This window comes from Euprymna scolopes, chromosome 11, assembly GCF_053919585.1.
Source record: "Euprymna scolopes isolate OS-2025 chromosome 11, ASM5391958v1, whole genome shotgun sequence".
In the NCBI taxonomy this organism is placed as follows: Eukaryota; Metazoa; Mollusca; class Cephalopoda; order Sepiida; family Sepiolidae; genus Euprymna; species Euprymna scolopes.
Genome location: NC_136492.1, coordinates 144,053,103 through 144,068,077, shown reverse-complemented (window position 1 = coordinate 144,068,077; position 14,975 = coordinate 144,053,103). Strand labels below are relative to the sequence as shown.

General features: G+C 40.0%; 2 protein-coding genes across 2 annotated transcripts in view; one reads left to right on the top strand and one right to left on the bottom strand.

The window, feature by feature from the left end:
* Positions 1 to 14,975, bottom strand: part of LOC145288095 (deoxyribodipyrimidine photo-lyase-like) — a 118,830-nt gene that overhangs the window by 91,339 nt on the left and 12,516 nt on the right. The gene's annotated exons all lie outside the window — the stretch shown is intronic.
* The window catches only part of LOC145288097 (tetraspanin-7-like), a 77,431-nt gene continuing 74,487 nt past the window's right edge, over positions 12,032 to 14,975 (top strand). The window contains exon 1 of the mRNA XM_080136153.1: positions 12,032 to 12,368. Coding sequence (XP_079992279.1) covers positions 12,276 to 12,368 — 93 coding nt within the window. The 5' untranslated portion in view covers positions 12,032 to 12,275. The remainder of the gene's footprint in view (positions 12,369 to 14,975) is intronic.

Genomic DNA, 14,975 nt, shown 5'->3' with positions numbered 1-14,975 from the left:
ACCTGCCCATATATCTATTCACCTAATTACGCATGACTCCAAACTTGCTGTCTTATCCATGCTATATTGCACTTACATCTTAACCCTCCTATCATCTAAAATAGCTCGGGCACAGCTCAATTCTTAATACCTACTCATACTGTAACACTATACTAGACCTAAGCTAACATAAATAAAATAAAAAAAGGGTAAGACTAAAATCACATTATCTCCTCCCTAACAAGCCCTCTTACAATCATAGACGCTTACACTGCATGAACTTCACCCACCCCCTTTATCCATTAACAAGTAAATAGCATGTCCCTAAATCACTTTGAGGAGTGTAACTAATCAGTAGAGATATAATCCCCCACAAACTAACCCAGTAACACTAACAACGCGGGGTCGCAGAAATACCTGGATTAGAACCTAGGCGCGGAGAAAACCCTCTCGGGGCTGACGGACCCAGTAGGTCTTCCCAGATCATCCGTCTAGGAGAAGGAAAACTCTGAAACTAAACCAAAGGGGAGAGAGGCCTCTTCAGTCTTGGATGACAACCTTCCTAGAGCTGGTGACTCAAACAAATTCACCGGTTTGCAAACCTAAATTGCTTAAGGAGTAGATAGGCTCTGTCTATCGCCCGGCTTCCATACTCCTTCTTTGCCTATTAGTCAAGCGCAGAGACACTATCTCAGTGATTCGACAGAAACACCCAGCGGTAGATCTTGTTTCCTGGCTAGGGCAATGAACGCCGTTCTTCCCCATTCCCAGCACGCCCCACCCCTAAAACTGGACATTTGGGAGTGCTTGAGTATAAGATATGCCTGAGCGATTAGATTGGGTTGACCTTCTTCTAAAGGGTTGAGGGTACCGGATTGACAGTTCCTGGCTGCTGTTCCCGACTGGTAGTACAGGAGCCCTAACTTTTTGGTAGCGCTTAGAGCAGCTGCTCCATCAACAGTTGAATAATATCGGGTTGTTTGCAGTGCCATGACGCGCATGGAAAGGGACCCTGCACTTATCCCCAGTGGGCTTTCCTGAGGCCACAATCCTAATTGGAGAAAGGTCAGCTGATGGTCTACTTTTGATGCATGTCTGAAGCTCCGCATAACCTTTTGTTTAGCTCCCCCTTACCGAAACTCTTAAAAAAAAAATATGACGACAGTACAATCTAAAAATAAGCTTAAACCAGGATTAGGGACAAACAAATTCAACTTGCCTCCTCCCTTGAGGCTCTCATTCACAAATATCCGTGGGCTTAGAACTAACTTAGCTGATGTTGAAGCATTTCTCTTAACAAATACCCCGGATATCTTAGCACTAAGTGAGACTAACCTACACTCCTCCATTCCCTCTAACCACTTTAACATGCCTGGATATCTCCCACTCTGCCGTAAGGACTTTGACAGACATATGCACGGACTTGGAGTTTACATTCGTAATACCCTTCCCTTGACTAGAGAAACAAACCTAGAAACAGATGATCAAGCCTTTATGTGCTTTAGACTAAACGTGCAACACAATATTAGCTACTATTATTTTCTCTACCGCTCTCCCTCGACTCAGGACTGCTCCATAATAAACAAAGTATCTGACAGCATAGACACGGCACTGTCCCTCGACACTAGCGCACAAATACATATGTTTGGTGACTTTAATGTCCACCACAAAAACTGGCTTGGATTCTCTACTCACACAGATGCAGCGGGCAGCACAACCCATAGCTTCGCTATATCTCACTCCCTATCACAAATTGTTACGTTTCCAACCCGTTTCCCTGACCAGGAAGAACAACACGCATCACTTCTAGATCTGTTTTTGACCACAGTTCCCGATGACTGCATAACGAAGGCCCACAGCCCACTCGGGAACGCTGATCATGCAGTGATAATGGTTGAAATCGCCCTAAACTCTAGACCCAAAACTGAAGAGCCAGTGCTCAAAACAATGAGATATTATAATAAGGCTGACTGGGAAGCCATCAGGGAACTAATTAGAGATGCTCCATGGAAAAATATTTTCTCTCTCCCTGCTGAACAATGTGCAAACGAGACCACTGACTGGTTCAAAACTGCAATCGAAGCGCATGTTCCCATGCGGAAATTTTATAGTAAGCCCCACTCTCCCCAATGGTTTACGTCGACTTGTGCAACTGCCATTACTCAAAAGCAGCATGCATACCGTAGGTTTAACCGACATAAGTCCAGTTCAAACAGACTGAAGTATATAGAAGCTAGAAATAACGTTAAGAAAGAAATAGCGACAGCTAAGAGAGAATTTACGGAAACCACTAAAAAGCGCATTGAAGCACAAAAACTAGGAACTCGAGACTTCTGGAAAATCTACAACAGTGTAGTAAATAATGGGCAATCAACAATTCCCCCACTAACCAACAATCACGAGGTTGTCTCCTCAGCAACCGACAAGGCTAACATGCTTGCCAGTCGGTTTGCCTCAAACTCCACACTGGACCCTTCCAACCACCCCCTACCTGACTTTCCTATGCGGACAGACACCACACTAGACGATCTGAAAACCACCCCTGCTCAGGTGCATGCTATCATAAAAAACCTTGACACCTCAAAAGCATGTGGACCCGATCTTATCCCAGCTGTGCTATTAAAAAAGTGCTCAGCCGAAGTAGCTCCAGTTCTCTCCAAAGTCTACAACAAATGCCTTAATGAAGCTTGCTTTCCGGGCTGTTCGAAAACTGCTTCTGTTGTACCAGTATTCAAGAATTCTGGCGAAAGGACAGACCCATCAAATTATCGCCCCATTAGCCTCCTCCCACTTTTTGCCAAAATATTTGAGACCATAATTAACCATGCTCTAGTCCATCATCTTACAGATGCTAAACTACTGACTGACAAACAATATGGATTTAGACAAGCCCGTTCCACAGCAGACATCCTCACTGTGATCTCTGAACGTATATACCATTCACTGGATAAAGCGGGGGAAGGCAGAGCGGTAGCTCTAGATATATCTAAGGCTTTTGACAGGGTATGGCATGAGGGTCTCCTCAGTAAAATCAGATCATACGGTATCACTGGTAGAATACTTAACATAATTAAATCCTTCTTAGATAAGAGAAAAATCCAGGTAGTCCTCGACGGTCGCACATCTAAACAATATGATATAAATGCGGGAGTGCCCCAGGGTTCTATCCTTGGACCTCTATTGTTCCTGATATTCATAAATGACCTCCCCGACAACATTGCCTCTGAGATGGGTATATATGCTGATGACACTACACTCTATGGCAGACACGACAGGAAGACGAATGAACACATTTCTAAAGAAATGGCAGAAACACTAGAGGAAGACCTCCAATCTGTAGTGGAATGGGGACAAAAGTGGTTGGTCGCGTTCAATGCTGCCAAGTCTAAACTAGTCTCATTCAATAATTACAAGAAACCCTCTCTACCACCCATAGCAATGGCCAACGACTCTTTATCTGAGAGTCCATCTTTCAAACTCCTTGGCCTAACGTTCACAGGAAACATGAGTTGGAACAATTACATTGAAGGCATTGCCAGGGCCGCTGCAAGAAAGGTAGGCTCTCTCTACCGTGCTAGAAAACTACTAACACCCGAAAGTATCCTGTACCTCTATAAGGCCACCATTCGCCATGTATGGAGTATTGCTGCCACATCTGGGCTGGTGCATCTGCTACTAGTCTCTCGCTCCTTGACAAGGTTCAAAAGAGAGTCGCAAACCTGATAGGCCCTGAACTGGCATCTAAGCTTCAGCCTCTGTCCCATCGACGAAATGTTGCATCCCTCTGCCTTTTCTACAAGTATTTTAGTGGTGAATGCTCTGACGAACTGCAATCACTTGTGCCCCCACGACGCGAGCACCCTCAACAAACCCGACAGGCTACTAAATCCCACCCCCACACTGTAGAGATCCCTAGATGTAAAAGATCTTTTTACTCCAATAGTTTCTTCCCCAGAACCGCAAGACTCTGGAATTCCATTCCAGGTCCCTGCTTCCCCAACAGTACTGACGTGCAGAAGTTCAAGTGTAACGTGAACCGACACCTTGCTGCCCAAATCCCTACATAGTACCCCAGTAGTTGTTGCCCCTGATAGTAGCCCCCTACACCAAAGTGGCAATTTGCATTGTTTGGGGTGAAAATGTAATAAAAAAAAACAAAAAAAAAAACAGGGAAAACTTCCTTTATATTTGAATAATTAAATTCAATGTTCGTTAGTCTTAATAAATGAATTGGGTGTTCTTGTGATAATATTCCAATTGTTGAATGTTCACTTGCATCCGTGGTAGTTTGAGATAAAATATTTTAACTGTTATTTTTTACCCTAATTAATTGTAATCTGTCAAACGCTCCAGTTCACTCCTGTAGCTCCAGTGCTTCCAACAACTGACTACCTGTTCCAGTGTCCACTGACGTCCGGCTGTTCGTTACCAGTACCCATTGACGTCTGACTACCAGCTCCAATGTCCACTGATGTCCGACTACCTGTTTCAGTGTCCACTAACGTCCGGCTGCTCGTTAACAGTGGCCACTGACATCTGACTCCAAGCTCCAGTGTCCACTGACGTCCGACTATCTGTTTCAGTGTCCACTGACGTCCGGCTGCTCGTTACCAGTGGCCACTGACATCTGACTCCAAGCTCCAGTGTCCACTGACGTCCGACTACCTGTTCCAGTGTCTACTGACGTCCGGCTGCTCGTTACCAGTGGCCACTGACATCTGACTCCAAGCTCCAGTGTCCACTGACGTCCGGCTGCTCGTTACTAGTGGCCACTGACATCTGACTCCAAGCTCCAGTGTCCACTGACGTCCGACTACCTGTTCCAGTGTCCACTGACGTCCGGCTGCTCGTTACCAGTGGCCACTGACATCTGACTCCAAGCTCCAGTGTCCACTGACGTCCGGCTGCTCGTTACCAGTGGCCACTGACATCTGACTCCAAGCTCCAGTGTCCACTGACGTCCGACTACCTGTTCCAGTGTCCACTGACGTCCGGCTGCTCGTTACCAGTGGCCACTGACATCTGACTCCAAGCTCCAGTGCCCACTGATGTCCAGCTACCAGTCCTTATCTCAGGAACCCAAGAATCACAACCTCATGAGACGCCCATTTTTCACTTTTTGACGCATATTTTACCTTCTTTTGGTGAACAATAAAACACGATGCACGTCGTCTTTAACCGATCATCCATCTTTGCTATTGCCGTTACTTCTTTGCGTTGTGTCTATTATATTCGTTGTATGATCAATTGGCATCTTCTCACTGCCTCTCAGCTCTCCGTAACAGTTTTATTGTTAAAATTAGATACACTTGTGTTTCTTTATTATTATTATTATTATTATTATTATTATTATTATTGTTATTATTATTATTATTATTATTATTATAATTTTTCGATATTTGTCGTCTGAAAGGTCAAACTTTAAAACGATACTGATCTTGTAAAAATCCGTCGCCTCTGTCAAAAGTTTTAGGCAGACATGCAAACATACATACATACATACATTTATATATTGGTAACTAAACATTTTGGACCAAAACCGATTAAAAAGCTTACCCTATCTCTGAATACCCTTTATGTAAAATTTCAAATGTTTAGACCAGAAATTGTCTGAGTAATTTGGTAGAGACCGCAGATGTCAAATTTTTTTTTAACTTTGACCCCTATTATGACCCCTTAAAATTTATTGTTTCGGGCTAAACTCTAGTTATTAAGTTAGATCCATGTCTTAGAAACCTATATCTAAAATTTCAAGTGTTTAGACCCAAAATTCTCGGAGGAGTTTGGTAGAGTTCTCAAAGGTCAAATCGTTGAACTTTGACCCCTTAATCGCAAAATTTCTGGCCCCAAACCGATCACATTGATTTTCCCAAATCTCCGTACCTTGTATATCAAATTTCGAGTCTGTAGACTAAAAATTGACAGAGTTATTGCATAGGGAAATGTACACACACACACACACACACACACATACACACACACACACACACACACACACACACACACACACACACACACACACACACACAGACATGTTCACTTTTATAGATATATAGATAGAGAGATATACTAGCATTTCAGCCTGGTGTTGCCCGGGGTTTTGGAGGTGTATGTTCAGCAAAAAAAAAAAAAAAAGCAGTCAATTCTTTTTAACTTCGACCCCTATTATGACCCCTTAAAATTTATTGTTTTGGGCTCAAATCAAGTTATTAAGTTAAATCCATGTCCAAGGAACCCATATCTAAAATTTAAAATGTTTAGACCACAAATTGGCGGAGGAGTTTGGTAGAATTCTCAAGGGTCAAATCGTTGAACATTGACCCCCTAACAGCCAAATTTCTGGCCAAAACCGATCACATAGATTTTACCAAATCTCAATACCTGTGGGAACATGCCAACCGGATGCTAACGTCTCCAGCATAAGAGACAAAGTAAAAAAATCTTCGTTTGCACATGGCTCCACGCATCGCTTCCGTTTGGAAAAAGAAAAATAAGAAACCATAAAAAGAATTATGAACCAATGGCAGAGCTCCCCGCCGAAAATAAAGGCCTAAAATATGACAGTCGCTGGGAGCCGGTTTACGACTATAAAAGGAGGGGGCCAGAAAGAAGAAAAAAAAAGAAGGAAAGAGTTTCGCCGAGCTGTGTCAGTGAACGCACGGACATTCTTCCATCGGACCTACAAAAAAAGAAGAAGAAAATACAGGAGGAAAAAACGCCGCGCTGCTAGGTTGATAAATGTAGTCGTCGCTCTCCAGTTAAAAGCCTGATACATATCACCGAAGTAGCACGACTGGCCGCCACTTACCCCCCCCCGTCGTCTGAAAAGATAAGTACGCTTTGTTTAATTATAATACCCTACAAAAGTCACTCCTGATCAATGCATACACAAGCTGAACTACCATTCTCAATTTTCCTACAACATTTGTTTCTTTTCCCTCGCGGGAACAAGCAATAGTAACCCGAACTTGAGGTGAAAACACATCTCCTCCTTTTTGCTACAACACCAGTCCTGCAACGAGCATTGGTTACATACGCTCGGACACATCATAACTAAAACATTCATTTCTTTCAATAGCAAATAAACAACGTTTATCTTATCCATTAACTGAGCCTTTGTTTCCTTCAATTCCTCATTCGTTTCATTATTCTCTTGTAACGGGATTGGGGTATTTATATATCCTAGTCCCCTACAAATATGGTGACCCCTTTATTTAAATGAAATGGATGAGGTTGAACGAGGCATGCACACACACCTACAAACATCCTACCAGCTCTAATTAAGACCGTCATTAACCAAATAAACCTCCGGGTTCCCAACCTTTTAAAAAAAAAAAAAAAAAAAGAAAAAAAGTATAACTATATCAACAGGACGAACAGCAATCCGCTAAGAAATTAAACATTTTTGTCAACCACCAAACGCTTAACCCACAAATTTCGAAATGGAGGATACTGTGTCAGCAGTCTCTGTAAAGATACCGGGATTCATGCATGCCGCTGTGGACGGGTGGTTCGCCATATGCGAAGCCCAATTCGAACTGAGGAACATATCCAACGAGACCACACGATTCTATCATGTCCTCTCAAATCTTCCCCCTGATTTGATTTCAAACCTACCCACCACCATCATTGCTTCTAGAAGTTATACACAACTGAGAGAGGCTGTGATAAATATGCATGAACAATCAAAACCTGAGTTGTTCAACAGACTTATTGGCACCACAGCTATGACAGGAAAGCCGTCCACATATTTACAGCAACTGATGGCGACAGCTAGTAAAGTAGGTGTGAGAGAGGAACTTGTGCGCCACAAATTTATTCAAGCACTTCCCACCGAAATAACCCCGGTTATAGCAGCGGTAAAAAATGCCTCTGTATATGAATTGGGTACATTGGCGGATGAAATAGTTCCTTTTCTGAGACCCAAGTATGTGCACAATGTTACCGCACCACCACCAAGAGCCAACGGAAATTTAGCTTCCACCAACATTGCTACAAGAACACACAGTAATGTACGACCCTTTTATGAGGACCAGAAACCCCAAATCTGTCGTGGGCACTTGTACTTTGCGGAAAAATCGAGGACCTGCAAACCATGGTGCAGATGGCCACAAAAATCGAACTGCAAAATAATACCTACATCAAGACCATCATCATCCGTCAGGCAACCTAACCAAACTTCGGGAAACTTATAATGCGAGTTGGAACAGCAACCGACAACTCGCAACTATTTGAGGTTGCCACCAAAATCGGACAAAATATAGTAAACTTCATTATAGATACAGGTGCCTCTGTTACAATACTACCACACAGTCTGGCACCTGATATAACCATCAATTCCACACCTGTACGTTTGTCATCGGCCAATGGAGATGCCATAAAATGCTTTGGGGAAATACAAGTGGACATTATTATTCCAGGTTTACGCCGTTCATACCCTTGGACAGTTGTGATCGCAGACACTGTCAACCCCCTTTTAGGTGCAGACTTTCTTCGGCACTACGGTCTCATCTTGAATTGCAGCGATGGTAAACTGGTGGATGAGACAACACGCCGATATGTACAAGGTGGACGGGTCACAGCCCAGGTACAAAATATAACGGTAAACAACCATGACAGTCTACCAGGAACGATGCAGTCTCTCCTCCAAAAATTCCCCAAGCTTACCACTCCACGCACAGAGCAACGTCCAGCATCTAACACAAGAGTAACCCATGTCATAGACACTGGAGATAGTGCCCCAACTTATGCCAAGGTCCGACAGCTGTCCGAAGAGAAATATGAGGTGGCAAAACAAGAATTCACAGAACTCTTAAAGGCTGGAATAATAAGACCATCAAAATCCCCATGGTCCTCACCAATACACCTAGTTCCGAAATCAACCCCCGGAAAATGGAGAGTGTGTGGTGACTTCAGATACCTGAACCACCTGACAAGACCAGACAGATACCCAATCCCAAACATTAACAGCCTCGGAGCCAAGCTTTTTAAAAAGAGAGTATTCTCAAAGATTGATTTGTTACAAGCATATCATCAAATCCCCATTCAGAAGGCTGATATTGAAAAAACTGCCGTGATAACACCATTTGGCCTTTTTGAATATGTATTTATGCCTTTCGGGTTGCGAAATAGCAGTTCAACCTTCCAAAGATTTATGGACAGCATACTCAGGGAGGTGGGCTGCGTTTTCGTATACATCGATGACATCCTGGTGTTTTCAGAGTCTGAGGAACAACACCACCATGACCTTGGAAAAGTTCTCTCACTTCTTGAAGAGAACAACCTTAAAATCTCTGTTGACAAGTGCCAATTTTTCAGAGATAACATTGAATTTCTGGGCTACAATGTAAGTGCTGAAGGACTTACACCAACGGCACAGAAAGTGGAAGATATAAAAAATTTTCCAGAGCCAACAAACTCTAAATCGCTCCGGCGATTCCTGGGAATGGTCATTGCCTATGACCTCACTCAGATTGTTCAGGAACCTACCCGTGTGCCCGATAATGACGGCCAGTATGCGAGCCTACTAGACCTTTTTCTCACAACTTGCCCTGAACTATGTTCAGTTTCTGTTCTGTCGCCTCTTGGATCTTCCGACCACTCTGTTGTATCAATTAAGATAAAAATGAAATGTAATAAGTCCCCAGACGTACCTCTTCATCGTACAGTATATCGATACACTAAGGCTGACTGGGATAGCTTCCGTACATTTATATCTGATCTACCTCTGCATTCCATGTTTAAAAAGGATGTGTCCTCTATAGTATTAGACCTAACTGAATGGTTAATTGTAGGTATTGACCATTTCATACCCTCTAAAAAGTTTCAGCAAAAACCTAACAGCCAGCCATGGTTCTCTCCAGAATGTGCTGCTGCCATTGCGCACAGAAATCACTTTTTCCACTGCTTCAAACGTAATAGATGTATGGAAACTAAAGCCGTTTTCAGGACTGCCAGCAACCATTGTAAGAAAGTAATAAGGAACGCAAGAGAGTTGTATGCTCAATCTGTTAAGTCCAAAGTAGCTGAGCAGCGGCTTGGTTCCCACCAGTTTTGGCAAATAGCAAACAGAATCCTGAACAGAAGCGTGTGCTCCATCCCAACTATTATCAATGGATCTGAGGTAATCTCGTCAGCATCAGACAAAGCCAAACTCTTTGTCAAGAACTTTGCAGCTAATTCTACCCTTTGCGACCAAGACCGCCAACCCCCAATATTTCCTCTTGTATCAGAAAACACGCTATGTGATATACGTATATCTGTACGTGATGTTGCCAAGCTAATCAAAAACCTTGATTCCAGTAAAGCAACTGGCCCTGATGGTATTCCAATTATAGTACTCAAAAAACTTCAACCTGAACTAGCGCCCATACTTACAAAACTGTTTAAACGTTGTCTTAAGGAGAATAGTTTCCCATCTCCCTGGAAAATCTCATCAGTATGCCCTGTATTTAAGAATTCAGGTGATCGCTCATCCCCCTCTCAGTACAGGCCAATAAGTCTCCTGTGCGTCATGAGTAAGTTGCTAGAATCTGTATTAAATACAGAAGTAATCAAACATCTCAACAAAAATAACCTTCTTAGTGACACTCAATATGGTTTCCGTTCTGCTAGATCTACAGCAGATGTCCTTACAGTTATATCGCATAGGATTAGCAAATCTCTCGACGGTGGCAATCTTTCTAGGGCAATTGCTCTTGACATATCTAAAGCCTTTGATAGGGTATGGCATAAAGGTTTACTTCATAAGATCGCTAGCTATGGTATAGCTGGAAAAGTCTTCTCAATTATTAAATCATTTCTTTCTGATAGATTCATAAGAGTAGTAGTTGAGGGGCAAAAATCAGAAGCTCACAATATTAATGCCGGTGTCCCTCAGGGATCCATCCTGGGCCCAACTCTTTTCCTGATCTACATTAATGATCTTCCAAATCATATCCTTACATCATTTGTAGACATTTATGCTGACGACACTACCATTTATGGTACCACATCTAAGACAGTAAACGAGCAAGTTCTCTCCAATTCTCTCTCCTCTGATCTTGAGCACGTAGTACAATGGGGAAAGGAGTGGCTGGTTACTTTTAATGCATCTAAAACCAAGCTTCTCTCTTTACATCATCAACATTCTGATCCACATTTGTCATCAATTGAAATGAATGGCTCTCGTCTTCAGGAGGCCTCAAGTTTTGACAAGCTTCTGGGCTTGACCATTACTCCTGATCTTAAATGGAACACGTATATCAAATCTGTTGCCAAGGCCGCTGGAAAAATGGTGGGATCTTTCTATCGATCCAGTAGATATCTCACTGCTGATGCTATTCTCTATCTATATAAGAGCCAGGTACGTCCAAGGATGGAATACTGTTGCCACATCTGGGCAGGAGCTGCTAGAAAGAACTTGTCCTGCCTTGATAGAGTTCAAAATAGACTTCGTAGCCTCGTAGGAGATGTCCTTTTCTCCTCCTTGCAACCTCTATCTCACAGAAGAGATGTTGCGAGTTTGTCTCTGATGTATCGTTATTTTCATGGAAAGTGTTCAACTGAGCTTCAATCTATGATCCCCCCTCGCCAAACTTTCACAAGAAACACTCGTCTAGCTGTAAACACTATCAATAATTTCCCCCACTCTTTATCTGTGCCTAAACCTAAACGTAGATTCCATGAACAAAGCTTCTTTCTTAGAACTGCACGCCTGTGGAATTGTCTTCCGTTTTCCTGCTTTCCGGCTGACTACAATATGGTTTTGTTCAAGTCTAAAGTAAATAAGTTCTTGATGAGCCGTTCCATATAAGTTATTAAATTTACCAAATTTTCATTACTAATGATTACTATATTGACCAACTTCTACTGTACACTCTTTAACCCTTATCCTTGAGTGGCCTCTGGGCCTTGATAATGTGGTGATGCCTTTGTAAAAAAAAAAAAAAAAAAGATTAAAAAAAATCAACAAGTGGACAAGAAAATGTGAAAGTTGTTCTGCGCATGTGCAAACACTTCTTCCCCCTCTTCCTCCATCTCCGTCTGCTTCTTCCCCCCACCCCCAGTCTTTAACGCTTTCCTCCTCGTTCTCCTCCTCCCTCTTCAACGCTTCTCTGTCTTTCTTCCTTCCATTTTTCTTCTTTCGTTCCGCCATCGTCGTCGGATCGACATCCATTTTAGCAGCCGCCTCCGCTGCTCATTCTTAATCGACACCTTTTTTTTTATTTTTAGCTTTGCATTTTGTGCACTTACTACACAATATTCTCTTTTTCGTTGCTGTCGTACCAATCATCTTTTCTTCGTAGGAAACAACAATGTCGAAAAACAGAATCCAATCGACCCTGGTATTGGCCCCCGTTGTTACCTTCATGAAGACCCTTCTTATGGTTTTCAACTTTGTATTTTGGGTAAGTCGCAGTCAACCTTTACCGGAAAAAAAAATGCCTCGTTTTTGTTTGGTGTTTTGGGAGGTTATAAGCACAATTGAACTATAATACTTGACATTTTGTTAATTTTCTGCCACAAGTTATTTACTATCCTCTAAATGTAAATGATTTAAAATCAATTTCAAATGTTTGAAATATCATTTTCATCTCTTGTTATCGTTATTATTGCCTTTTTTTTTTCGAGCCGAATAAGCATTTTACATTCTGTTAAAAATTAAAAAAAAACAAACAAAAAAAAACAAAACATTAAAATCCTATCCAGCTAGGTAGAAGAGTAACTTATCTTGCCTTTGGTAACATTTATTTATGTATTTCAAATTTTTTTACCACTTTTTCGAATCTCTGGATTATAAAACAAACCAATTAACATCTATTCATAAGTTTTCTTTTTAATTATTTTAATTTCTGTACTCATGCAGAGAGTGCGTGCTGAAATAATAACGTTATTATTTAAAAAGCCATTCTTAACATGGGGAGGGTGTTTTGTACATATTCTGTACTTTTAACCTTACAATTGAATAAAAAATATATCCTAAAACTTTAATTAAACGTGGAAATACGATTTAAAAAATAGCGCGGCGGATCACTCTCTGCATTAGCACCTTAATTTCTAATAACGTTATTTCAGCACGGCCCATAAACTGTAGAAGTATCTAAATAAATAAATTTCCTTTTTATTTTTGCAAATTGCGATTTTTTTTTTTTCATATTTTACAAACGCAATTTATACGATGGCGTGACAACTTCTCGTGATTACACCGTATGTTCTTCTATTATGTCTATTTGAACGTTATTTTCATTTTTTTTTTCCACTATTAATCGAGTATAAAAAAAACAAACAATATTAAATAACATAATAAAGCGAAGCTTAAAAAGAAATTAAATCAATCAGAATGCATTTCGATAGATTTGTAAACAATAAACCATAGAAATGTTTTTCTAAAACAAACAAAACTCCGAATTACTACGTAATCCTTCGAAATTGAAGCAAAAAAAAAAAAAAAAAAAAAATCGGGGCTTCTTCGTTATTAGAACGAAATTAAAAAATCGAAATATTGAATTTCCAGTAAAACCAATAGTATCTACTTATTTCGCAGTAGTGAGTGAACATATCCAAAAATTACGAAAAACAGATAAAAATAGTTTTCGAAGATAATTAGCAAAAATTGTGTTACTTAAAAAAAACGAACAGGAGAGTTCGAATGTGTAAACAAGGGCGGTAATTATTTTCTGATAACTTTGAAAATCTTGGACCAATTTATCAATTTTCGTTGTTTTCGAAAACTATTTTCATTAATTTTCTACCTGATCGTTTTTCGTAATTTTGGATATGTTCATTACTGCGACAAGGCAATTAAGTTTTAAGCGAAGACTATATTACGTATTTAATTGTCATGTCGAAAACAGTAATATATCCAAAAATTACGAAAATTTATCGAATAGAACAATTGCTATTGTGTTTTTTAGTAAATAAAAAGTTGGTACAGTTTATCGCCGAAATTGGAGACTTCATTTTTTTCCCGGGCACCTGTAATTAGAATCAGGGAGAACTCATTTGATAAAACTATGGCCGAAGTAGGAAATAAATAAAAAATAAAAATAAACTAGATAATTACTTCCGGAAAGAACTATCAAAAAAGTAAAAAAAGAAAGTGAAAGAGAACATTCATAATTGTCAATTGTTTAATTGGAAATGTTTCGATTTAATTAATGAAAACGGGAAAGTTTTTCATGAAACGTATATTTTTATTGAAAATGATATATTCATAATTATTTAAACCGGGCGAACGCCATTTTAAAACCAAAATATTTATTGTATCAAAATATAATTGTAAAGACTTTTATTGAAAAGTTTGCGTAAGAAAATATAATTTTAATAAAACAATCTTGTAATTTTTTTTTGTTATTTCCCTGCGGTCATAGTTTAAAATACTGATTTCTCCCTCTGATTTTAATGACAGGTGCTCGAAAAAAAATGGCGTCCCCATTTTCGGCGATAAATTGTAGAAGTACCAAAAAGTCTATTGCTATAGAAAACAAATATTGCAGCCATGACACCAGTAACTTAAAATATTAATTTCAGAGTTATGTCCCCTGCGTATAGACGCCTACTTCCTACTTTAACGTCTGTTTTCCATAAAAGTTACTTTTAACTAAAAAATACATTTTTACTCGATGATTTTCCGTAATTTTTGGATCGGCATGTCAATTAAGTGCGTAATATTGTTTTTGCTTAAACATTTTTAAAAATCGATCTGTCGAAAAAAATGTTTATATCAATATAAGATTTTCAAGTTGACTTCGATTTTTATGCTGTTGTTTTTAAAATGTTAGGTAAAAGTACACAATTTAATAAAAAGCGCTTTTCTCCAAATGTTAATTGTTTTCTAAAAAAAAAGTACCAAAATGTTAACGTAAATCGATCACAAAGTTGATTAATTTTAAAATTGTATTTCCATTACAATAATTGACGTCATCAATAACGTTTATCGATTTTAATATCGATTTTTTTTATACATATTTTACTAATTTTTAAATTTGGATTTTTATTTTATTTTAAAATGCTTA